The sequence below is a fragment of the Giraffa tippelskirchi genome, chromosome 1 (assembly GCF_054371585.1).
Source record: "Giraffa tippelskirchi isolate mGirTip1 chromosome 1, T2T-mGirTip1v1.2.pri, whole genome shotgun sequence".
NCBI lineage: Eukaryota > Metazoa > Chordata > Mammalia > Artiodactyla > Giraffidae > Giraffa > Giraffa tippelskirchi.
In genome coordinates, this window is record NC_137275.1 from 73,659,889 (window position 1) to 73,685,152 (window position 25,264).

Genomic DNA, 25,264 nt, shown 5'->3' on the forward strand with positions numbered 1-25,264 from the left:
GCAGCAAAAGTTGGATTTATTGTTTCTGACAATTGCACAGCAACTTTTAGTTTGTTCATATTCTCAGCATCACAATCACAAATCTCAGCATCATACAGTTTTGCTTCTCAATTAAAAACATATACTCTGAAAAGTGATTAGATAGCTTTTAAAAATCATCATTTTATAGACTATCTTAAAAATCTTTGCCAAGTTAAGATACTAGCTTTACCTTTATAAATCTCTGCATAAAATGAAAAATCAAGGCATACAAATTTCATTTCATTCTGTTTTTAAATACCATCTTTTGTTTCCCTTAAAAGATTTTTATCTATTCATTCGAAAGTATTCTAAAGTTCCACTGCCCATTTAAGACAGAATGAAGGCATTTTAGAGCATCTGAACTAAGCACTGTCTTGACTGAACTGAAACAGGAATTCGATCAGGGTCCTCGTGGGCCTCCCAGCCATGCCTTTGCGAAGATAAGGAACCTCATCTTTGTTGGTCATCACACCTGCTATGTCTAAATGTGCCCACTTAGGATGAGTCACAAATTCTTTCAGGAATGCTGCAGCTGTACATGCTCCTGCAGATCTGAAGAGAAAGACAAAAATCAACATCTAACCCCATTAAATGTACACTGAATGTTCTATTAAGATCCTCCATTCTTGCTAAGTGGCTTCTATGACTAGAAAGCAAAGTCAAGCCAATGAGACCTTTAAAGAAGTTAACCCAGAAATCGATACCTATCTTTAGACACAGCTTTAAGCATAAAGGATAAATTCTTTTTCCTGTGGTAATGGCCATATTGTCCATCTCCTTCCCTTACCATTTGCTTAAAATGACCTTTAGATTTGAAAATGCAAAAACTGAGAACCAGTTGGGAAACACCTTGAAAATAAAAGAAATTAGTGCTTATGAGCACTACACTGAAAAGAAACTGTATACCTAAACCTTTGTTAAAGGAGATTAAAACTGAAAATGCTCATTTTGGCAAACGATGATTGTAAAAATGTACTTTTATAGCTTATTTTACATACCTATATTTTCCAATGTTATTGACATCAGCAAGTTGGCAATCTATAACCTGTCTTGTGTAATGTTCAAAGAGAGGCATCCTCCAGACACGGTCTCCCGTTTCAATGCTGGCCTAGAGAACAAATAGGTATGACAGTTGGCAGAATAGATGAAGCAGGTACTGACCTGTTACTCTAAAACATGACAAATACAACAGATTCCAGAATTATTTTAATTAATTAAAAAGCTTAAAAATTATAAAAGAAGCCAGGAATGCTGTAGAACAGTCCTACAAACTTGTAGGGCATTTGCCGAAATTACCAAACTAATATTATGGGTCTCAGTTTAAATGAATAAGCTGGTATCCTGTAGTGCAGACGGGCTTTGATGATTTGATTAGGGTGAACTAGTCATGATGTTTGTGGCCTTGGTGTGCCTAGAACTATGCTACTGAAGGCCAGATACTAAGATAAGGTGACCTCATTAATTCATGTCATCATTTACACACTCATTCATTCATTCACCCATCCATCATCTGCTGCTGCTAAGTCACTTCAGTCATGTCCGACTCTGTGCGACCCCATAGATGGCAGCCCACCAGGCTCCCCCGTCCCCGGGATTCTCCAGGCAAGAATACTGAACTGCTAAATACCAACAGGGGTTGGGGATATAAAGATACTTAATATCTGAGTCATCAAAGGGCCCACAGGCTAGTAGGAGAACTGGGTAAAGGTTGTTTTGATACACTGTGGTCAAAGGTAAGAACCAAAAGTAAAAAGTCAGAAAGTATCAATGTAAGCTGTTATTTTGAGACTCCAGAAGAATAACTAACAGAAGAATCCATCAAGGGTTGAAAGTGACTACCTCCAGAAAGAGAGGGTGTAGGCTGTATAAATTGCTGACTGTTATTTCATTGTTCATGATAGAGAGGGACAATGTGTGCCTGGTACAAAGGAGGGGAGAACCTCCCCACATACTACCTGGAAGGAGACAACAGGGCTGAGTTTCTCCCAGAGCTGGAGATGGTAGAGAGGGGCTTCACAAATGGCGAGATGACAGAAGTGAAAGGGAAGCAGTTTAGAGTGGAAGAGAAGTTTAGGACCTTAAACCACATCAAGAATGTATTCAGGAACATTTTGTATTTGTCCCTGCTGGTACACAGTAAGCTCCCAATAATTACTTGTTGAAGAATGAGGTGCCAGATGGAGCTGTTTCATAGCCAAGTGGATGTGCAGGGTCTGGGGCTCAGGATAGACAGAAGCCAGAGAGGTACCAGTTGAAGCCATGGGAATAGACGGGATTCACAGTGAACAATGTGCACAAGGTCCAGGACTGAAGTCAACCAAAGGGGCAGACAAAGGAAAAAGCTGGCCAAGGAGGCTGAAACAGAATTCATCAAGAAAGGAAACCAGAAGAGAAGACTACTGCGGAAGCCAAGAGCAGGGTGTCACGAAGAGGCCAGAGGTACACGCTGCCTCTGGCTAACAGAGTGGTGTCACGGGGGAAAGCTGATGGCAGTGAGAGTGTGGGGGTGGTGGTGATGGGAAACTGCTGTTTGGAAGAGGCTGCTATGAAAGGGCTGGGAGGAGATGCAGAGCACAGCAGTAGAAATTGTACTCCTCACTGTCCGCTAAGGAACCTGAGCAAGCCCTATTTACATACTCTCCTATTTGACTCATGACATATGTTCATTAAAAGCCCATTCCTTCTTTTACAAAGCTGTCCTCATACCCTTTTCTACATCAGGGATATTTTTAAGTCATTTTCACTTCATTCTGAGAAGAAACGTGGCATCATATTTATCATTTTTAAATATTTATAGAAAAGCACATTGAATTGCGTTTATGGAATCACTTCAAAGACAATTCTACAACATAAAAATTCTTGTAACTCAGGGTTGAAGAAATACAGCATTCTAAGGGTAAAGGAATGAAATCACCTCCATAATTTAGGTGTTTCTGTGTTATTCTTACCTCAAATAGTTTGTTCCACAGCCAAGAAGAGTTGGTAAAGACGCCAGTGGCACCAGATCCCAAAGCTATGTCCATGGCACCTGCAAGACACAGGCCTTCAGGTCAGCATCCGGTCTCTTCTGGTGAGATGGGTTTCTCTACTGCTGTGCAGGCCAAAACTTTAGCCTTTAACCCTATCTTAATGTCTCCCTCATTTTCAAAAAAGATGGTGTTGGGAAACCCTTACCATATATATTTAATAGCTTTTTAGTTTCTCAAGTTAGGATTCACTTTCAATTATTAAGGAAAATGCAAAAAAGCAAACATAAAATATCACCAATTATCTCATCCCAGGGATAACCATTACATATTTTTAATATTTCTTTCCAAATTTTCTAAACTAAAAAAAAAAACCCCATAACTAAGACCACACTGTACATGTCCAAGTACATGTTCTTCCTCTTATACTTTAAATGTTTATCCTTCTTTTATAAACAAATTCATTAGACGTATTCTTAATGATTTTATAAGTCCACTGGGTAGAGGTACTGGCCTACCTCATTTTACTACTTTGTTTTACTGCAATTTGAAGACACTGCATTTTTCACACATGGAAGGTTTGTGGCAATCCTATGTCAAGTAAGCCTTTCAGAGCCATTTTCCTAAAGCATTTGTTCACTTTGTGTCTCTGTCACATTTTGGTAATTTGTGCAATATTTGGAACTTTTTCATTTATTTGTTACTGTGATCTGTGATCAGTGTTCTTTGATGTTACCACTGTGACTCACAGAAGGTTTAAAAGATGGTTAATTAGCACTTTTCAGCAATAAAGTATTTTTGAATTAAGATATGTACATTGTATTTTTAGACATAATGCTACTGCAAACGTAACAGTGACCCGTATGTAAAAGCCCGTGATTCTGCATGACATTCGGGCAACTCTGTTTGGGTCATTTGTTCCTTGGGCTTTTGTTACTCTACCTCCCAATTCTCTCTCACACCCATCCATTTCCCTTCCCCATGGCTACCACCATCATCTATCACTGGACTATGGTAATAGTTTAAAAAAAAAAAACGTACTGTCAAAAACTTCAAATATACACAAAGCAAAGAGAAAAATATAATGGACATACAAGTACCCATTAACCATCATCAGTTCAGTTCAGTTCAGTTCAGTTCAGTTCAGTCACTCAGTTGTGTCCGACTCTTTGCGACCCCATGAACCGCAGCACGCCAGGCCTCCCTGTCCATCATCAACTCCCCGAGTCTACCCAAACCCATGTCCATCGAGTCGATGATGCCATCAAGCCATCTCATCCTCTGTCGTCCCCTTCTCCTCCCGCCCTCAATCTTTCCCAGCATCAGGGTCTTTTCCAATGAGTCAGCTCTTCGCATCAGGTGGCCTAAGTATTGGAGTTTTAGCTTCAATATCAGTCCTTCCAATGAACACCCAAGACTGATCACCTTTAGGATGGACTGGTTGGATCTCCTTGCAGTCCAAGGGACTCTCAAGAGTCTTCTCCAACACCACAGTTCAAAAGCATCAATTCTTCGGTGCTAACCATCATCAACGATTATCAAGTCATAGGCAAACTTGTTTCACCTGCACTCCTAGACCCAACATAATACTGAAGTCAAACACACTCACTCACTCTTAACACACACACTTACACAAATGGAATCAATAACCACATATTGCTCACCAGCCCACCTGGCCTGCCAACCTCTCCTCGGTCCCTCTCCCTTGCAGTTGGCACACTGTTTGCCAAGGACCCTTTCACAGGGCAAACTATCTCACAGTCCCCACTCATAGCTTCCTGCTGCACTTGGCTCCAGACTAAATCCTGCAACATGCCAAGGCCAGCAGGGGACTGGTGCCTACCAGCACGTGGGTCCCAAGTGTCTTGACCTCGCCACACTCTGTTCCTCTCTGTCCTGTTCATCACTGCCCCCACACCCCAACCTTGAGGGGTGCCTTCTGTGGGATGCTCTTCCTTCCTTCCTCCACCCAGTGATGCCTCCTCCTTCAGATTCCAGCTCAAGCAGCACTTCTCACAGTGCCTGACTTCTGTACCAGTCAAATGCCCAGATACACAGGCTCTCACGAACTGCTTTTAACTCGGATCCTCTGTGCTGGTCAGTGTGATGGTCTGCTGACTGCCACTGCCCAAGGGATGTGGGCCTCACCTCTGTATGTCCCACCTCCACATTCCCAGCCATTCACAGGAATTAAATAGGGGCCAAGTGAGTCAACAACTATTCATGACACCTACCATATCCCAGATACTATGGTGGGTGCTGGTTACACACTGCCTATAGTCTGTCTGTATAACTGGGTGGGATACATCTTCAGTTACACATACACACTCATGAATGCTTTACTTTTCAAGTTAGTGGCCTCTTCCGTATTTATTCACTTGTCCTTAAAATGTTCCTATCAACCCCACAAGAACCTTGCATCAGTGTCTGAATTTCTCAGAGAGAAGATAAGCACTGGCCACAAACAATAATGTGATGTGACATCCTCTCTTAAAGGAAGAGAAAATGGGAGACATAAATATTTAATGTGATCCAACAGGGACCATGGCGCTAGAGATAATTTATTACATATTTCAGAAAATAATTATTTTCTACACAATCACAGAACTAGTACCACCACCAATTTCAGAAGTACCATTATTGGGGGCATACTTCCCATTTTCTTTTACAAGGCACTTTTGAAGCTGTATTAAATGCTAACTCATCCGTGTTACCAGAATTTCTCAGAGTATGGAAGAAACATCAAAGCTCCAAGGAAAGTGCTGAAGTTACCACTCTCATTCCATCCTAAGCACAGGCATTAAGAAAATGAGAGGTACCATGACTGAATGGCACCCACTGAGCAGCCACTGCTCCTACAGTCTGCTACAGGCCTGCTCTTTAAAGTCAATAACATCAGTCTGGTGTGTGCCAAGCCAGGCACAACCACCTGTATCATCTCATTTAATTTTCACAGGAAGCCCCCCGGCCCTGCCAATGAGGTGCTATTATACCACTTTTACAGATCAGACAGCTGAGACACTATCTAAGTCACATGCTCTTAAGAGGCACCGCAAATCTTAAAATGAGGTCTTTCCCCTCTGAAAATTTATGTTCTTTTTCCTGCTAGGAACTCCGGGTTGGAAACGTTCTCATCCTCCCCTTTGAATCCCAGCTCCTGAAACTCAAAAGGGGCTCAGTCAGTATTTGGGGAACTAAAGTGAATTATCAAGAGCCTTCAGTGAGGACAACGGCTGGGGTGACCTGAAGGCTCACCTATCAGGCTGCCCTTAGTAAGCTAGATCCAACTTTCACACCCTCTCATACCCCCAAGCTTGAACAAAAAAAAGGATGGGGGCGGGCAGGGAGGCACTGTGACTCCTCATTTACAGAAAGGGAGTACTACCACCCACCTCAGCACTGCACCTCAAACACCAGCCCTAGAACCTCTGTTTTCAGCTTAAAGTGTTTGCTAAACTGAACAGAGACAGAAGACCATAAAAACACTGTAACACCAGCTTAAAAAAAAGGAGTCTTTAGCAGATGAATCTATGGACTATTGTTAGAATCACATAAAAAAGAAACATGAACTGATTTTCTGTCAAAGGCTCACATGACCAGAAGAATTAAAATCAAAAGATGAAAGTGATCTGAGTTTTAATCTTAAAAGAGCTAGAGACACAATGAATCCCTAAAGTGAACTGTTGGATAAAAGATTATGAACACTGAGCTTTTGCAATAAGGTAATGACCACTGTCATCCCTTTAGGCATTTATTACTACCCCATAGAGCCGGTGGTCTAGCCTGTCGCATGCCAGCACTGCATTACAAGAGGCTTTTCAGAAACTCCTTCCAATCTTCAAAACTCTGCGAGATAAACAGACTTGTCCCCATGTACTGATGCTTGAGGGTGTCAGAGAACCAGCCCAAGGTTGGTGGACTAGGAAGTAACACATCTGGGAGCCACCCCCGTGTTGGCCTTAAAGTCAACATGCTTCACACAACAAACACATTACATGGCCCCGTCTCTGACACATGACCCTGCTACTTCCACCCCTCACCCCAATGTTTTTATTTCTGTATAAACTCAAATACAAAAGTTCAGAAAACACTCGGGGGCATCAGATACATCTTTTGCACCTCATGGACTGTAGCCTGCCAGGTTCCTTGGTCCATGGCATTTCCCAGGCAAGAACACTGGAGTGGGTTACCATTTCCTTCTCCCAGGGGATCTTCCTGACCCAGGGATAGAACCTGAGTCTCCTGCTTTGGCAAGTGATTCTTTACCACTGAGCTACTTGGGTAGCCCATCATGATTAATAAAAGCAACTACTGATTTGGGAATTTATCACTAATCTTTCCCGAGCTGTATCAAATGGCAACCGTAACAGAAAACATTGCTTTGCATCATTTTTAGCTGTCACTGTGGATGGGCTGACCTGATCCACTTGTTATTTCTTTTTTTTCAAGTATAGCCTGGGATGTTTCAAAACCACAAACCTAAGATTCGAAGCAGTTTACAACTGCAGAATAATTCTTTTGGTGAAAGATCTTTGAATACAAATGGAGCTCACCAGATTTCAGCAAAATAATGTCCTGAGTACAATGTGTGCACTCGATGGCAACAAATGAGACTTTCTTCAAACAAAAGCAGGAAAAGCACTGTCTGACCTGTCAGGGTGGCGGCATTAATGATGACCTTTGGGTTAAAAGTGTGAGCGTAGCAGAGCGCATCAGCCAGGATGAGTCTCCCCTCGGCATCAGTGTTATCCACCTGCAAAGAGGAAGGTCAAAAGACTAAAAGGATGAGATGACACAAACAATGAATACAAAATGTAGACACTCCGAGCAGTGTTCAATTTAAAAGTACAAAAAGGCTGCTGTGATGTTTGTCATCAATTAGAAAAAATATACTACCATTAAAATAGGAATATATTTACTCTGAAGAGCAAATATAATTTAATAATCCCTGTATCAGAGCTGATGACCAAATGCTGATGACTTTGGAGGCTGAAATAAAGAGAAGTGTCTAGTTCATATTACCATTAAGTTTATAACAGAAGTGGGGAAAATGTCAAGATTTTCAAAAACAAAAAGGTGAAAGAGTTGAAGAAAGATACACTAAAGCAGCAGCCTGCATCTCCAGACTGGAGAACTCTTGCAACTGCAGCAACTTCAGCTATATTAGATATAATATATTTCTTCTTTTAAATAGGCTTAGTCATTATGTGCCGTGTATGCGTGCATGTGCCCAGCTGAGGACCTGCTGCCACATCCCCAGATGCAGTGCCCACGATGCAGGACCTGTTTTCCTCTCAAACACTTTGCTAAATGGAAAAAGTTACCACATCAAAGGTGTATCTGGAAAACAGCCTGTACTTTTCCCGCTTTGCCCTGCTCTGCAGGGCTGGCTGCAAATTCATAAGCTGTGTGTATAGCATACAGAAAGTAATAAGAACAGTAAGGTAGGGAAAACAATCTTAAAATTCCCATAAAGAAATACCTTTGACTGCACGAAAAGCTACTCATAATAAAGGTACTGCCCTTCCCTAAATGGGGCCCGCACTCTGCACCCATTCAAGGCAAGGAATAGCAGAACTCGGAGGCTGTGTCTTCCACCTACAAACCTGTATGGTCTTCCCGTTCTTGGCTCTAACAACATCCCCAGGCTTGTTGGCCTTCCCACTGGGCATATTTTCACAAAGAGGAGCCAAACCTGTTTTTTTTTTTTAAAAAAAAAAAAAAAAAGAATACATGAAGGAACATGGAGTGTGCTATGTCCAAATATGCCACTCATAGGACCGAGGTCACAGCGGGCCCTCAACAGATGCCAGTCACAGATATCACCTTGACTAAGTATTTGAGTTTAGCATCACCAGTGACCCAGGTGGCATTATGTGCACCAGTGACAGGAAGCACGCATCACTCTTTCCAAAGAAGTCTAATTCTATCATGAAGAAATAACCAAGCAAATCCGAATCATGGACCATCACAAGATAAGCTTGAACCTTTAAAAACTTCCAAGAAAGGGGCAAAAGGAGGGGGCGGGCAGGAATAGGTTCTGGAGTAGAGAAAATTAAAGGGACATGATGACTACATGCAAGGGGTGATCCTTGAGTGGCTCCAAGATTTCAAAAACAAATAGAAATAAATGCTTGTGTATATAGACACACACAAAAAACTAAAATTTTCTGGACAACTGGGCAGTTTGAATTTGGTTACTGTATCAATCCCTGGGAATGATAACAGTATTATCATTACACAGAATGTCTCTGTTCTTAGGAAATACAAGCAGAAGTATGCAGTATCATGATGTCTGTGATTCACTTGTCAGACAGACCTGGACCACAGTCCTACTTTTTCATGCAATGGAGGTGACACCGGGCAAGCCAATTCAATCTTAGTCCCAACCTCCAGGTCCCCCTCTGACACATGACAAACTTCCAGCATTGTGTCTAGCATCCTGCACTGCAAAAACTGCTGCCGCAAATGGAGGACTTTTTCCATCCCAAGCACTTTTTCTGCATGTCAAGGCGTTTAATCAGCTGCAACCCTATGAGATAATCACTACCCTACTTATTGGGCATTTTCTGTTGGAGTAAACTGCAAACTTGATATTATGTGCCCCTGACTGCTAACCACACTTTGCAGAAGTAAAACAATCGATTCTAGTTACTGCCCATAATGCAGAATACATTTAACTCTGCCAGTTAAGACAACACTTAGCTAAACAAAGAGCTTCTGCCTGATGAAAACCATTTAAAAACCATTTCTTGATCTTTTCAGATTAAAGGAAACCATGTTTGTTGTCTCCATTCTACCACTTGACTGGATTCTAGAAGCTCTCCAAGACAGCCGCCCACGCACCTACGATGTTGATGGGCAGGTCGAGCTTGGCTGCAGACACGATGGCTGAACAGATAGTGGCAGCTCCTCCCATGTCGGCCCTCATGAGGTCCATGTTTGCAGCTGCCTTGATGGAGATGCCACCACTGGGGGAAAAGGACAATGTACCATATTAAGAGCAAACGAGGGGGCTAGAAGCACTCTCTTAAAAAGTGTGAGGTGAACTACCACATACAAGCACCAAGAAATTTCCAAATTGAGAATCTGAATGATTTCACCATTTAAAAAGATAATACTGTGGTTTTTATAAAAGATAGGAAATAATTCCAGAAATACGGTGGGGTGGGGAGTATCTTGGTTCATTTTATTTCTGTCTGAATGAAATGTTAGCATTGCCACTGGAAACATTACTACATCGTACAGTCAATGCTGCTTAAATCCCACCTGAGCTCTGGACACTCATGTAGATTTGTCTTTTCAGCAAATTTTATGAATTGACCAACTTATTGAACCTGAAGGTCACAAACTGTTGGGGAAAACAGACAAGTTCACAGAAGACTGGGAGGATCCCCTTTCAACTCCTAGGAAGACAGGGGAAAACTCGTTCTGACAGTCCCAAGGTACACCAGATCTTGCAGATAGTAAAATACAACCCACAGGCACAAGGAAGAAGCTAGCCCAAAGCCTTGAGACAGTGCCCAAACACAAGGGCGGAGAAAGGTTTCAATCCACAAGAAACCCAGGCCACTGCCCCAATAGACTTCTGGAACTAACAAGTGACTTCTCTGCTTCTGGTTTATAAGAACCCAGGGTGACTTGCTTCACAGGCTGGGCAAGGAGGCAGGGGCTCTGACTTTGAGCTCTAATTGGATTCTGCTGCTGACTTGCCCTGGTGAGAGAGAGTCAACTCCTTGCTCTGACATCTGCTCACCTTAGAAATTAGGCTCTAATTCTCACTCACCTCCAAAGCAGGTGATAGTTAGATGGTTGTCATTTACACACCTAAAATTAAAGATTATCCATTGGCTCAGAATAACAAAAGTACATTCCTGGTCCATGAAGTCCAGAGATAACCCCATGGGGGCAAGGGGGACACACTGGTCCTTCTATTGTTAGGCTGCTTCCACTCAGGGGATTCCACTCTTACAGAGGACAATCATTCCCAATAACCACCAGTTATCTTTGCTTACTTTTTATATTCCCCTCCAATCCATCCATTTCTTTTCTCCTGCATCCATCCTAGTTGAGGCTACCACCATCGATCATTCAGATGTTTGCCTAGCTCCTATATATCCAGGTGTCCTACAGCAGTCTTACCCCTTCACTTCATTACCCATACAACTATGAAATGTTTACAAATAGATGGAAAAAAAAGATAAGCAGAACCTCAAATGCTTTTTAGAAGTATATACAAAAATACAAACTAGATCACAGCCTTGAAACCTAAAACCTTAAGACTTCCTGAAGAACACAAAGACTTGGCATAGGTAATAATTTCTTAAACAGGGCAGAAAAAAGTATAAACTATAAAATTAAAAATTGCTAACTATACCTCACTGCAAATAAAAACTGCTCTTCAAAAGATACCACTTTAAAGGATATATATCTGGAATATATTTTTAAAAAACTTATAACTCACTAAGACAAACACTCCTATAAGTGTTTTGCCAAGGGCAAAAGACTTGAAGAGATACTTTACTAAAGAAGATGTACCAATGGCTAATAAGCACATTTTAAAAATGCTAAACATCATTAGTTAGAGAAATGCAAAATAAACCTCAAAGAAATACTACTACACACTCCCTGAGTGACTAGAACTAGAAAGACAGACACCATGAAGTGCTGGGGAGAATGGGGAACAACTAGAACCTTGTACTCTGGTGGGGGGAATGGAAATCGTATAACCACCTTGGAAAAGTCTGGTAGTTTCTTGTAAAGTTAAACATGTAGTTATTATACAACTCAGCCCTCCTCTCCTAGGTATTTAACTAAGAGGAAGATAAACATATATCCACACAAAGGCGTACAGATGACGCTGGCTTCTATAATTAATAACTCAAAACTGGGACAATCCAAATTTCCCTCAACAACGATTGGATAAACAAATGCTGGTATTTCCCTACAATGGAATATGACCGACAACATGGTTAAATCTCAAAGACAATACACTGAGAAAGAGGCTAGACTTTTTATTAAAAGAGTCCATGTAAATGAATTTCTGGAAGAGGCAGAAGTAACCTACAATAACAGAAAGATGACCAGTCATCTGAGGTGGGGGTGAGAAAGGGGATGAGTGCAAAGGAGCACTCTCTAAAATTACCAAGGGAGTTTTTGGAGCATTGGGGAAATGTTTTATTTTCATGATAGAGGTGGTTGTTGCAGGGGTGCACACATTTGTTAAGCTCGCTGTACTGAACATTTATTGGGTGAAAACTGAACACTCAATGGGTGGACTTTACTGTATATTTATATATCTAATGTCATTCTTTCCCTCTGCTAGACACCCTTCAGTTTCCAACTGTTCAAAGTCCAAAATCTAACCAGGCCCAGAACAACCCAGTTTCTGCCAACCTCTCCAGCTGTGCCTTGACCCCTGCCCCAGTCATGTGCTGTCGTGGCCACCCTGGCATTTTTTTCAGTACTAGGAATTTCCCGTCTTTCTTCACATCTTCAGCCTTCACTTGGCTCTTTTCCTGACCTACTTCCCACAGAACTAACTCCCTTATCCTTCACATCTTAAGCTAAAAGTGTCCCTCCTTCTAGGAAGCTTCTCTAAACCAAAAAGACTAGGCCGAGCATCCTTGCTAAATATCCCCATAACAAAAAGTTGAAATACAGATTTAAATGAATAAACAACTTCAACCTGAGCATAAAAGTTTTGCATTGACGTTACCCCATGATAGTATAAAACCGTCACAATTAGCAAGACATTTAAGAACAACTTTCATTCTCTAATTTTTATTTACTGTAATGTTTTATCTATTTTTATTTTTGGCTGTGCCGTGGGGTTTGCGGGATCTTAGTTCCCTGACCAGGGGCTGAATCTGGGTCCTAGCAGTGAAAGCACTGAGTTCTAACCACTGGACCACCAGGGAATTCTCTGCTGTAGTGTTTTATAAAACACACTTTAATACAACAGTATATGCATATGATATAAATAAATATGCATATTTTTCAATGGTAGGAGCTCAAATCTTTTAATGATGGGCCACATAATGAAGATCATTTGCAGACCAACGCTTTAAATGAGAGAATGTGAACCACTGAAAGGAAAACACAGGAGGCACTACAGTCTGCTAGTATAAAGACCACTCTGGCCATCAGATTTGCCCAGGACAGAGGCATCCCAGTATCTGGAAACACTCTTGTAAGGGCAGGATTCATTCACATTTCAGATGGAGTTCTTGAAAGGGTACAAAAACGTACCAGGGGACATCAAAATTTTATAGATTTCTAGCAGCGTTTTCCAAAGCAGTTTCTATGGACCATGATTTCCTGAGATACAAGTTCTCTTCAAAAGGAAATTTAGATGTTAACTATATTTCAATTAAAAACAAAAAAGATTTAGCAAACACTGTGTTCTGTACCCCTAAGAATTACTATAGTTGAAACAAAACAAAATAAAAAACTTTCATTTTATCTAACCTAGACTTTTAATCAAGTAATCTTTTTCAAGTCTCACATTTAATTAGCATCCCAGAAACCAGTATTCAGTAGCAAATGCTTTCCATGGGAAATACTGACTCAGACCATCTTTTCCAACTCAGTTTCTCCCGGGTTCAAATACCCAGAGTGAGCTTCCATTTCTAAGGAACACTTATGGTTTAAGGCAGGGATCCCCAACCTCAGGGATCTAATGCTTGATAAGCTGAGGCAGAGCTGATGTAATAATAAAATACTCAATAAATGTATGGAGAAGGCAATGGCACCCCACTCCAGTACTCTTGCCTGGAAAATCCCATGGATGGAGGAGCCTGGTGGGCTGCAGTCCATGGGGTTGCACAGAGTTGGACACGACTGAAGCGACTTAGCAGCAGCAGCAGCAATAGAGGTAATGCGCTTGAATCATCCCAAAACCATCTCCCACTCTCCAGTCCCCTAATCTGTGTCTTCCATGAAATTGGTCCCTGGTGCCAAAAAGGTTGGGGACTGCTGGCTTAAGGAGATTATTGAAAGCTAGACTGGTCAGCAAAAAATGTGAGCTGAAGTAAGCAAAGGGAAGACAGCATGATCCACACAGCTGCCTCACCTTATCCAGCGGGAAATCTTAACATCCCCATAGGAGAATCAAGTGTATGGTGGAAATATTTGAAGGCATTTTAAACACACTGCTAAGTTTGATTTCTGACTCTATTAGTTATGGAGCTTTCAAAAAATTATTTAACCTCTCTGAGTCATGATTGCCTCACCTGTAGAACGTCCACAACGCCTAGCTCCTGGAGTAAGATCAGGGCTAATATATGTAAAATGCCCTAATACAGCCTCTGACACACAGTGGGCATTTTATAAGTGGTGACCTAATACATTTAAAGTAACACAAAAGATCTGACCAAACATCGTACTTCTGAAGCAAATTACACACCAAATAATACAACTGCATACAAAGCATTCACCAAAATACAAAGCATGGATACAATAAATAAGTACCTGTCAAAGGTAATCCCCTTCCCAACAAACACCAAGGGAGGTTCACTTGCATTGGGACTGCCTTTGTAGTGAATTTCCAGGAAGACTGGAGGCTCTTCGGACCCTTTGGCCACACTTAGAAATGATCCCATTTCCTGTTCCTCAATCCAAGACTTGGGTCTGCAAGGCAGAAAAGGAAAAATGTAAATACACATTGCTCTCTCTATTTCAATAACTTAGAATAAACTCATCTGTGTGTAAAAAACAGTATAACATACAAGCTCTTAAAATACATACATGTTAAGTTCTGAAAATATATACATGTTAATGCTTCAATTATCACCTTCTATCTGCTTTCTGTATATTCCTAGGTCAGTCACTTGATTCTGAATCTGTTTCCTCACCTACAAAATAAGATTAATGACACCTCCTTCAAAAGATTTGCTGTAGAAAAGATACCTCCATCAAAAGATACCTGTAGAATTACAAAAGAGTTCATGTATGGTATGTAATATGACGTCAGGTAACAGTGCATAGTCAAAGGCTAGGGGCACAAAAGGGCTTTGCATTGATTTCTGGCCACAGTAATTATGCCAAGGGAGGACTCCTACCCTCCTACAGACAGACCAGAAACAACATCATTCAAGGAATGCTCCTCTGGCACCTGCCTAGCCAGAGGAGCTAAGCAGGTGAAATTTGTTAAAACTATTAAACTAGGACTTCATCATAGAGAGATGGCCACCCAACTTCAGAGGGAAAAGAATATAAAAATGGAAGGTATGACAATTAAAAGAAACTCACTTCAAAAGAAGCAAGGCTGTATAATGTGGGCATTTTTAATCACAAACCTAGTATTATTAAAGTCCTGCCCTTCTGGAAGCACAGTCTGTACTTCTTTGATTTACACCCACCTACGCTAGAGTGAGTTTGATACAGCTGCCTCAATTTAATAGGCTATATTCTGCCCACCTGACCTGCCCCATCTCTGGCTGAGTTCCCTTTGCTCTACCTCAAGCCTTGTGGTTTCCCAAGGCCACTGCATACGTGCTTCTGCCCTGCTCTCTCGTCTGTTCACCTCCCTGACTGCGTAGGCACCATTTCTGTTGGCAAACCTTTTCATTTTTCCACAATTCTCCCCAGTTCTCTGCTCTTGCAGCACCCCCTATACAGCCATTTCCCTTCCTATTCCTTCCTGCAAAGCCCTCAGTTGTCTGAGGACAAGAACCACCACCACCCATCTTTGTATGCCAAGTTCCAGGCATATAGGAGGTGCCGTTACTGAAGACATGTGGCCACACAGCCACGATCTGCTGACAAAACATAGCTCTGGTGTCTCCTTAAATATAACAAGGAACAGTCTTCACCAAGACACTTTTTTAGAGACTAAACATTGCCAGAGAATACACAGCAACCATCCCAGATATCTTATCAAGCTCCAATACTGCATTTTCTATAGGCTGCACGTTTTCTTTATATAGATCACAGGAGTTCCCCTGAAAAATGTGAATTCTAATCACAATTAAATAGTAAAGAATCCTTTTAAACGGAAGCACCCTTGATTAGCAACTTTGATAGTAAAGGATTCTTTAGGTGAAGCAACTATCTGTCAAGTTACTTTCATTGTAAATCCCCAAATACTCAGACTTGGTTTGCTTAAGATTAGGAGGAGTTCCCAAGGAGGGCAGAAAGCCTAGAGGTGCAGCCTTTTAGGTTCAACAGCAAGGCTGCTGACAACAAACCTCAGGACAACCAGGGAACACCAGCTCTGGTATCTGATCTAGCTAAGGGAATCTACCAGGCAGATTCTCATTCCATGCCAAGGAGGGTATGCTAAGTTATTCACTTCTGTCAAAAAAAAGACAAGACAGAAAGAATTCACCAAAACAAAACACAATATGTACACTCCTCAAAAGGTAATAGAGTTACCATTTGATCCAATAATTCAATTCCTAGGTACATGCCCAATAGATATGAAAATACATGTCCACACAAAACCTTGTACACAAATGCTCACAGCAGCATTATTTTCAGTCCAAAAAGTATGTGCTGTGCTTAGTCACTCAACTCTTTTGCAACCCCCTGGACTGTAGCTCGTCAGGCTCCTCTGTCCGTGGGGATTCTCCAGGCAAAAATACTGGAGTGGGTTGCCAGGCCCTCCCCCAGGGAATCTTCACAACCCAGGGATCAAACCCAGGTCTCCCGCATTGCGGGCAGATTCTTTACCATCTGGGCCACCAGGGAAGTCCATCCAAAAAGTATCAACAACCCAAATGTCTATGAACTGATGGCTGGGGAAAAGGGAAATGAGGAGTGGGTACAAGATTCCTTTTACAGAGTAATGAAAATGTTCTAAAACTGATTGTGGTGACGGCAGCACAACCCTGTAAATATACTAGAAATTACTGAATTGTATATTTTACATGAGTGAATTGCATGTTATATGAATTATATTTCAATAAAGCTGCTACAAAACACATACAAAATGCAGTGTGAAGTCACAACACTGTCAAAAGCAAGGCAAGATATGACAGAAATAAATCTCAAACTGAACCCTTACCCCTACTTGTGTGTGGCTGCCAGAGGGTCACTTTACCTCTGGTCTCAAGTTAATTCTCTGAATGGTGAGAGAGCTGGATTTTAGGATCTCTGAAGCTCCATCTGGCTCTAGCATCATATGAGTCTATGGTATAATCCTGAATTACCTGATGAAGACGTCTGTTTTACTACTAGCACTTTTGAGATTCTCCTCAATAATTTCAGCAAATTTGGTTGGCGTCATGACGTTGGCAGGCGTCTCCATCAAGCGGCGTGCCAGGTTCTGCCCAGAAGCAAACAGGACGCCCCTCTGCCAGGCCTCCTGGTCCTCGCTGGCAGAAGAAAGCACAAGGTCACCGTCAGACAGCCTCTCCAGAACACTGACCACAGGCCGGCGAGGAGGGCTCTTACTGAAGACAAGCGAAAAGTGATGGAAAGAGGGGCCCAAATTTATTCTTTGTAATCTGAACCAGGGAGGCAACTGTTATGGTTTATAAAGAGCTGGAGAGACTTTCCTGGTGGGTCCAGAGGTTGAGACTATGAGTCTCCACTGCAGGGGGCGCAGGTTTGATCCCTGGTCAGGGAACTAAGACCCTGCATGCTTCATGGCATGGCCAAAAACAAAAATAAAAGAAAACACGACCCCCACTGAGCTGAGTGAGAGAAGACCTAGAATCCTCTTCTGTATGAAAAAGGGGTTGGCCTGATGGACCTCTGAAGCCCTAAGTCTGCCCCCCAATCTGACAGCAGATGTGTTCGCAGAAAGGCCTGAGGGAATGCAGAACAAGCTCCCCCTGCTCAGTCCTGCCGGAGAATTGCCAGCTTCCTGCCTTCTCCCTGCCTGGCTCAGGACCCTGAACTCCAACCTGTCAGAAATCAGGGTTGGCTTCAGAAAACAAAGGACATGGGCCAACTTTCCAGGACCCTGGCTCTTCTTGTGCACCACAGGAATTAACACACGTGGTGTGGGGACGGACAAAACAACACTCATTGTTTATAGTGTTCACCATGTGCCACACACTGGATGGATTTTGCCTTTTGATCATAAAAGTCCCATGAGATCTGATTTGCAACTCTACTTAACCAAAGAGGAAAATGATTTCTGTCACTTCATTGAGGTCACCCAAACAGAAAGTGAGAGCCAGCTTCAAAGCCAAGCTGATGGGTCGCAGGGCCCTCATTTTCACCCACTATATCACCTGTGCCAACAAGACCCCCGTTGTCCCCCACCACGTCTTCTGAGGGTCTCACACTGTCTGCTCCTGAACCCAGAACAAGGCTGGAGTATAAGTGGTGCTCAAAACATGTGCCCAAAGCTGAGTCTCCCCACTAGACTAGGAGGGCAGGGACCAGATCCCTGCACCTGCTTATCTCTGGCCTTTAGCACAGAGCCCGTAGGTGCTAGGTAGATGGAAACAATCTGCATCAAAACCTTCTGGGACCCTTCTGTCGTCTTGTTCTATCCCTCCTCAGGGGGCCAACCAGGAATAGTTTACTAGGAACCAGAAAGCACAGAGAAGGGATCTAGAGAGTTGGAGGGAAACACACACAGGAGCAGCCAGGAGCAGAAAAGAGGCAGAGTCATCACACTCCTAAACTAGCTAAGGGCATGAGAGAGCCACAGACAAGCCACAATGCAGTGCCTGACCCTGAAAGGCAGGCAGCTCATGTCCAGGAGGCCATGCCATCAGCACACAGGGAATGGACCTGGTCCTCGTTTCATGCCATCACCTTCCATGGAGCTTGGCCGACACCACCACCTTCTTTTTCTGCTTCAGTTCATCATACTCATACAGCCCGAGCACCGCTCCTTCTGCAGCCGCCTGGGCATCTCCGCAGGGGTCCACCTCCACGGACGGGATCTCCAGGTCCTGAATCTGTCTGCACCCCGCTTCACAGGGCAGAGGAACCAGAAAACCGGAGTCAGTTAGGGACCCCTCAGAGGGCAGAAGGCAGAGACTTAGGGTGGGGTCCTGAGAAAACATCAAGATTGGGGTTCAAATCCCAGCCCTGACATTGATCTTTCTGGGCTTTCACTTCTTCCCTTTCCGTACAGTGAGGACATGCACACACCTCACATGATAGTGGGAGGACAGAATGATGGATAAAATGATTGGTCCACCTCACAAGGAAGTGACTGCTATTACTAGTACCACTTCTGAAACACTAGGGTTCCCTGAGGAAGCGTCCCAGTCACTAGAAGCTTGCCAGATTAAAAATGAGAGAGCAGTGATCACACTGAAATTATAACCAAGGAACTGAGCAAAGTCCATTATTAACACAGCGTTTATTAAGATGAGGTCAACAAAATCCCCCAAATAAAAGTTATGAAATAATCACCCAACATGAACTTTGAAAGTAAATTTAACAAGCACGTATGATATATGTGGGGTCGCAGCACAATCCAGCTAATGACCCCTGCCTCAGCGATGGTGTTCAAAGCATCTTTAGCCACAGTCTCCTCGATGAAGGCCTCATCCTGCCACGCAGCTCTGATAGGACCCAAAGGCACCTACTCCAACTTTTCAAACTGTCCATGTGACAAACTGGGACAGGCACACACCTCTGGTAACTAGTGATAAATAAGCACCTTGTACTTTGCATCCATTTTCTCTGATTTGTAAATATTTATGACTCCATGTGATTTAAAAGTGGGGCAACACCATGGATACATTAAAAAAGAAAAAAGAAAAAAAACAATTTACCCACCAGGACTTTTTGGCAAAAAAGTGTTCTAAGGCCAATACTGCAAGAGGGAACAAATGGTGCTGAAACCCCAGACACAAGCTAAAGAAATATAAAAATGAAATTCCATAACCTAACCTTCTATATCTAAAGCAAGGCCAAGCATGCTGGGTAAGGAAAACTGAGTATTTGTTGAGAGTTATTTGTATGAATGTGGGAAGGATAGTGATGGTAAGAGGACAAAAAGAGCTGAGATTGATAATCTTACAGAGTGACCCTTAGGAATCTTTACCAACAGTAAACTTCAAAAGTTAAAGAACCTGCAACAGCGGCTCTGATGTTTTCTTTGCCTTCATGCCAGTTCTCCTGGTCATCAACTCCAGCCGTCTTTTTGCCGAGGCCGACCACCACCACACTGGGGAAGTCCTGTTCCAAAAAATACAAAAAGTCAGCCACTTTAATCTTTAAAGCATCCATTTCTAGCAGGAAATGGTATATGACCTTTCACACAACAACCTTAACCTCCGCACAGGACAAAACTCACCAAGAAATTTGGTTGTTTTAATTTTTTTAAGCCCTGACATCTTGGTAAAATTTTATAACTGTGTGTTGAAAAGGCTGAGTGACGACAATCCTGCAAATGTTTGCTTCTGTAAGACAGAGCTACTGAACCAAGAAAGCCTATAGATTGAGGAATATGAGCTGTAGTACTTTCCGACAGCAATTTGCCTCTTTACAATTTAACTAATGCTTGTGGCTTAATACTGGGATAAAACTAATTCATAATCCCACACACAATTTTCTGTATAATGGTACAGCCAAAGTACTTGGCACATATAGGTGCTCACTGAGGGTTTGCCAAATAAACCTTATCATCATCTCATACCTCATGTAGACCATAAAAGGTTCGGGTTTTGCCTGCTTTCAGGGGTGGTCCAGATCTGAAACAAAAAGAAATAGTTGTGTTAAAAATTATAGTTTGCTCTGTCCTCTTTTGAGAAGTGACATAAACCAACTGTATCATTACAGTGGTCTGATGCTTCTGCAAATTTGCTACTTATGTTATTAAAAGCAGAACTCTCTCAGAAATCTCTCAGATTTCTCAGATGCAGCACTTCTAATTCTAGCTCAAAAACTTCCAGATTAGATTTAATGCACTTATTTTATTATTTTTTTAAAATTTATTTTAGTTGGGAGGCTAATTACTTTACAATATTGTAGTGGTTTCTGCCATACATTGACATGAATCAGCCATGGGTTTACATGTGTTCCCCATCCTGAACCTCCCTCCCACCTCCCTCCCCATCCCATCCCTCTGGGTCATCCCAGTGCACCAGTCCTGAGCACCCTGTCTCATGTATTGAACCTGGACTGGTGATCTGTTTCACATATGATAATATACATGTTTCAATGCTATTCTCTCAGATCATTCCACCCTCGCCTTCTCCCACAGAGTCCAAAAGACTGTTCTATACATCTGTGTCTCTTTTTCTGTCTCGCATATAGGGTTATCGTTACCATCTTTCTAAATTCCATATATATGTGTTAGTATACTATATTGGTGTTTTTCTTTCTGGCTTACTTCACTCTGTATAATAGGCTCCAGTTTCATCCACCTCATTAGAACTGATTCAAATGTATTCTTTTTAATGGCTGAGTAATATTCCATTGTGTATATGTACCACAGCTTTCTTATCCATTCGTCTGCTGATGGGCATCTAGGTTGCTTCCATGTCCTGGCTATTATAGACAGTTAATGCACTTATTTTAAAACAGTGATAGAAAGCAGTGCCGTGGGTGGGTAATGCAGAGAAGACTGAGCACTGGATGGAGGCTGACCTCAATCTTAAATCTAATAAAAGATGTAAGACACCAACCTAAGTGGCTGACTTGACTGCACTGTGTTTAGCTTGGAGGATTTTTGTGAGTTATCTACAGATGGGATACCAGGCAATTTCCAAACAAAGCAGCTGGCAGTACACAATTATAGCCTGAGAACTGGATACCCTGGTACCATGCAGTCAGGAAGGCCAGGCTGTTCTGTACTCGTATAGGTTAGCTTTTGGATTAATGAATTAATCAAAGCACTTCAGGGAGCTGTCGAAGGGTAAAGGATTGGTAATTGACAGGGGATGCAAATTCTGTCATCCGATAGTTAGACAATTATTCTAATTATTAGGCTACATCTATCAGCTACTAATAGGTTATCTGTAATTCAAATAATATGCAGTTGCAGTGGCCTATGTTGACAACCGTTTCTGAATTGCGGCCCATAGCTGAGAAGGACTTGAAATGCAAACCTTCTCCTACCTTCCCCATTTCCTGACTAATCCAAGAGTGGTTAGAATCTCAGGCCCCCACCAGATTTACTGAACTGGAATGTGCATTCTAACTACACCCCCAGGCAATTCACGATTCACGTGTCCTTTAAGATCTGAGAAGCCCTTGCAATTCAAAGATTGCGATGATGCAGCCTCCTGAGGCTATCTGATCTAGCCCAGAACAGGCTGTTCCCCTCCCCAAGTGAAGAGGAGTTAAAGAGGTAGAGAGATTGGTAGGAAGCAAGTGGGAGGTTAGGTGGGGAGAAATGAACTGAAGCCAGGAAGGTAGGCTGAGGAAATCTGGTACTTTCCAGATCCTTCTGGGTCAGCCTCTCACAATACCCTGGTGATTTGGTTGAAGCAGCCTGATTTCCCAGAACTGTGAACTCACCACAAAGTACCAATATGCAATCCACAGACACTTACTTTCACTTCCACCAAGAACATCCTGGCCAGTGTATTTATGTGCATTTCCTCCACCAGCACAGAAAAGACATTCTCTTTCACTTTCAGGCATTTAAAAAACTGAAATGCAAAGATGAATACGTACATGTTCAAAATTTCTCTCAGCTTTCCAGACACCAATTTATTAAAATTCTCTCCTGCACTTGTAAACTGAGGCACATCTTCTTCTTTTTCTTTGCTATAGATTCCTAAAACAAGGCCCTGAGAAAAAGAGAAAAAATGTGTATATAAGTAGAGTAGATCCCAAAGAGGTACTCAAGGGATCCCAAATTCCAGAAAAAGCTAATCATTTCAACCAAACCGTGTCCCCCTCAAGGACAAAAGAACAAGGCCAAAAAAGCAGCAGGTGCTGGGCAGTCAACTATACTCATACCCTGCCTATATGTTTCAAACTCCTGCCAATACAAGAGCCAAATTACTACCTGTCCTGGTCTTAATGGTCCCTCTCCAGAGCTGTCACAACACAGAGGGCTTTTCCTTCACTTTTAAATTAAGAAGAATAGAAAGGTATTTTAAGAAAACAATTCCCTTTTGTAACCAAGTCAGAACTGGAAGGGATTCAGAACATGCCACCCTAAAATATGCCAGTCTGGCATATTGATTACTTTGAGGTGCAAGCAGCTAAGAAACAGCAGATGCAGGAAAGGTTCTCTGATCTCTCCCCCTTTCTATCCAAAAGCTGGTCATAAAATTTCCCATGAGAAAGTTTCTTTCCTTGTACAGCAAGAGAACATTCTTATCATCAGAGACTGATGATAAGATTTGTGAGTCAATACCAAAATGGACCTGTACAAACAAACCTACTAAAATAACACTCATCCTCCCTTAGTTTCCCCCACATATTTCCTAATCCCTGTCTCTCAACTGACTGCCCCTAGGCTCCTTTGCCTAATCACATTCCCACAATTTCTCATTCTCTGTTTAAAAAGGTATATATGCTTTGGGGCCTATAGGCTTCTTCGGGTCTTCTCCCTTTTGAAGACCGGACACGTAAAAATATGAAGTAAAACTTGTATGCCTTTCTCTTGTTAATATAATCTGTTTTAGGTCCATTTCATTCTTAAGCTCAGCCCTATAATCTAGGTGAGTAGAAGTAAGTTTTCCCTCCCTTACAACCTTCAAATGCAAATACAACCTTCAAATGTGCAATATTCTGGGATGCCATCTCGACAAAGCCAAGGGCTGCACTTGCTGATACTAACAAGTTCTCTGGCCAACTCATAGGCTGGAAGAGAGGGAAAGGATACCCCTTCACAGGGAGGGACAGGGACAGACAGCATTCTGTCAGCACTTAGTGGCTTATCCTTTCATCTCCTTGAGCCCCAGGCTCCAAACACCTGAAACAAGGAAGTAAACCTAGGAGTCACTGATTACCTCTGCATAGCAATTTATGACTTTAAAAATGTGCTCTGACTTAAGGCACCTCTGTAAGGTGGAAAGAACATGTAGTCTTCCCACTTGACAGATAAGGAAACCAAAACCTGGTCTGACATACTAGCCTGGGGTCAACAGAACTGGGCAAGAATCCAAATGCCTTCCCTCACTGTCCTCTGTGCTTTCTAAAAAATCACACTGGTACTTAGACAAAACCATGTCTTGTCTTTTCTATCAAAAAAAAAAAAAAGGTTTCCTCTGCGTTGGTAACCTTCCCAGGTTCTAACTTTCCTAAGGCTGCCCACTGCCTGGGGTTGCAGGGAACCAAGTAGGGAACTGATCAGACAGAACACAGATGTTACCTGAGCAGGATGTATTTCCATAGTACTGGAAAGAACAGGGGACAGACCTCTGGTCCCTTGGCCACTCTGAGCTCAAGGCCCATCCAGAATACTCCTAGCCAGGGACAGTCCTATTGGCCCTCAAGCCTGACTCCCACGCGTGTGCTCCTCCTACCGAGCCGTCCCCCCTTTCCAGATCCCCTCACGACCAAATTTTAGTGACCTTCACAATGTTTTGGAGCTCAATTAGGTGGAAGAGGGGTTTCTTCTGCAGGACACTTCTTTTAATCTCACGAACAGATGGATCTCCCTGAAAAGCCCTTTTCCCTACAGAGACGTTATTTTTCTCTAGAAACCCTTCCAGGCAGTTTACTCCCAGAGGACCTGTGTTTTCCTGGCCTTCAACTTCAGTAGAGGAGGGAGGTCCTGGTATGGAACCGGGAGCCAGTGACCATCCGACTCGAGGACATTTCATCTCACCAATACTTGGGCATCCTCCTACCTGAGGTGGGAACAATCCTGGCGCCGTCGCTCCCCGGGTTACTGGGAGAACTGAACAAAATAGCAAAATAAGGGCACGGTACAGAGTTGGAGCTCAGGTAACGGTAGCTATCTATCCATGGCTATCAATCTCTCGCGCTCAGAGTTCGGATCCTAGCACTTTGAAGCAAGAGAAGGAAGAGCGCATCCTCCGCACTAGCCTAGGAGAATACTGGGGGATCTGCAGCCCCGCGCAGCCGGCTGCCAAAGCCGAGCTCCGCAAAAGCAAGGTACTTTTCTCTTTAGTCGATGTCTGCGACTTGGCTCAGAAGCCCGGGACACCGCGGCCTCGCCCCGCCCCGAAGTCCTCGTCGCCTGTGGGCAGGACTCTCGCGGCGGCCCCGGGACGAGCCGCGGCCTCTCACCTTCGTCATGTCTGCAGCGGCTGGACCGGGTGCCCACAAACGCTTCACGCTCAGATGTCTGACGGCGACTCGCGCGGCAGCCGGAAGAGGCAGCAAGAACATCTTTTCAGCTCGGCCCCCAGTACCGCCCTCCACCGAGCACGTGGCGCCGGGAAGGCGGGCGCGCACCTAGAAGCCGGGCTTTGGGGGACGGCCTGCGC

The 25,264-nt window shown here is 42.9% G+C and overlaps 1 protein-coding gene across 1 annotated transcript; it reads right to left on the reverse strand.

Annotated features, from left to right (window-relative positions):
- On the reverse strand, positions 1-25,264 carry LAP3 (leucine aminopeptidase 3). The gene is made up of 13 exons (XM_081593565.1): positions 25,065-25,264; positions 22,530-22,645; positions 20,545-20,599; positions 19,979-20,084; positions 18,705-18,864; positions 17,141-17,305; positions 14,460-14,618; positions 9,834-9,958; positions 8,594-8,682; positions 7,638-7,740; positions 2,970-3,049; positions 1,020-1,129; positions 1-573 (listed from the first exon to the last, which is right to left on the reverse strand). Exons 1-13 carry the CDS (start codon positions 25,164-25,166, stop codon positions 384-386), a joined length of 1,560 nt encoding a protein of 519 aa, XP_081449691.1. The 5' UTR covers positions 25,167-25,264; the 3' UTR covers positions 1-383.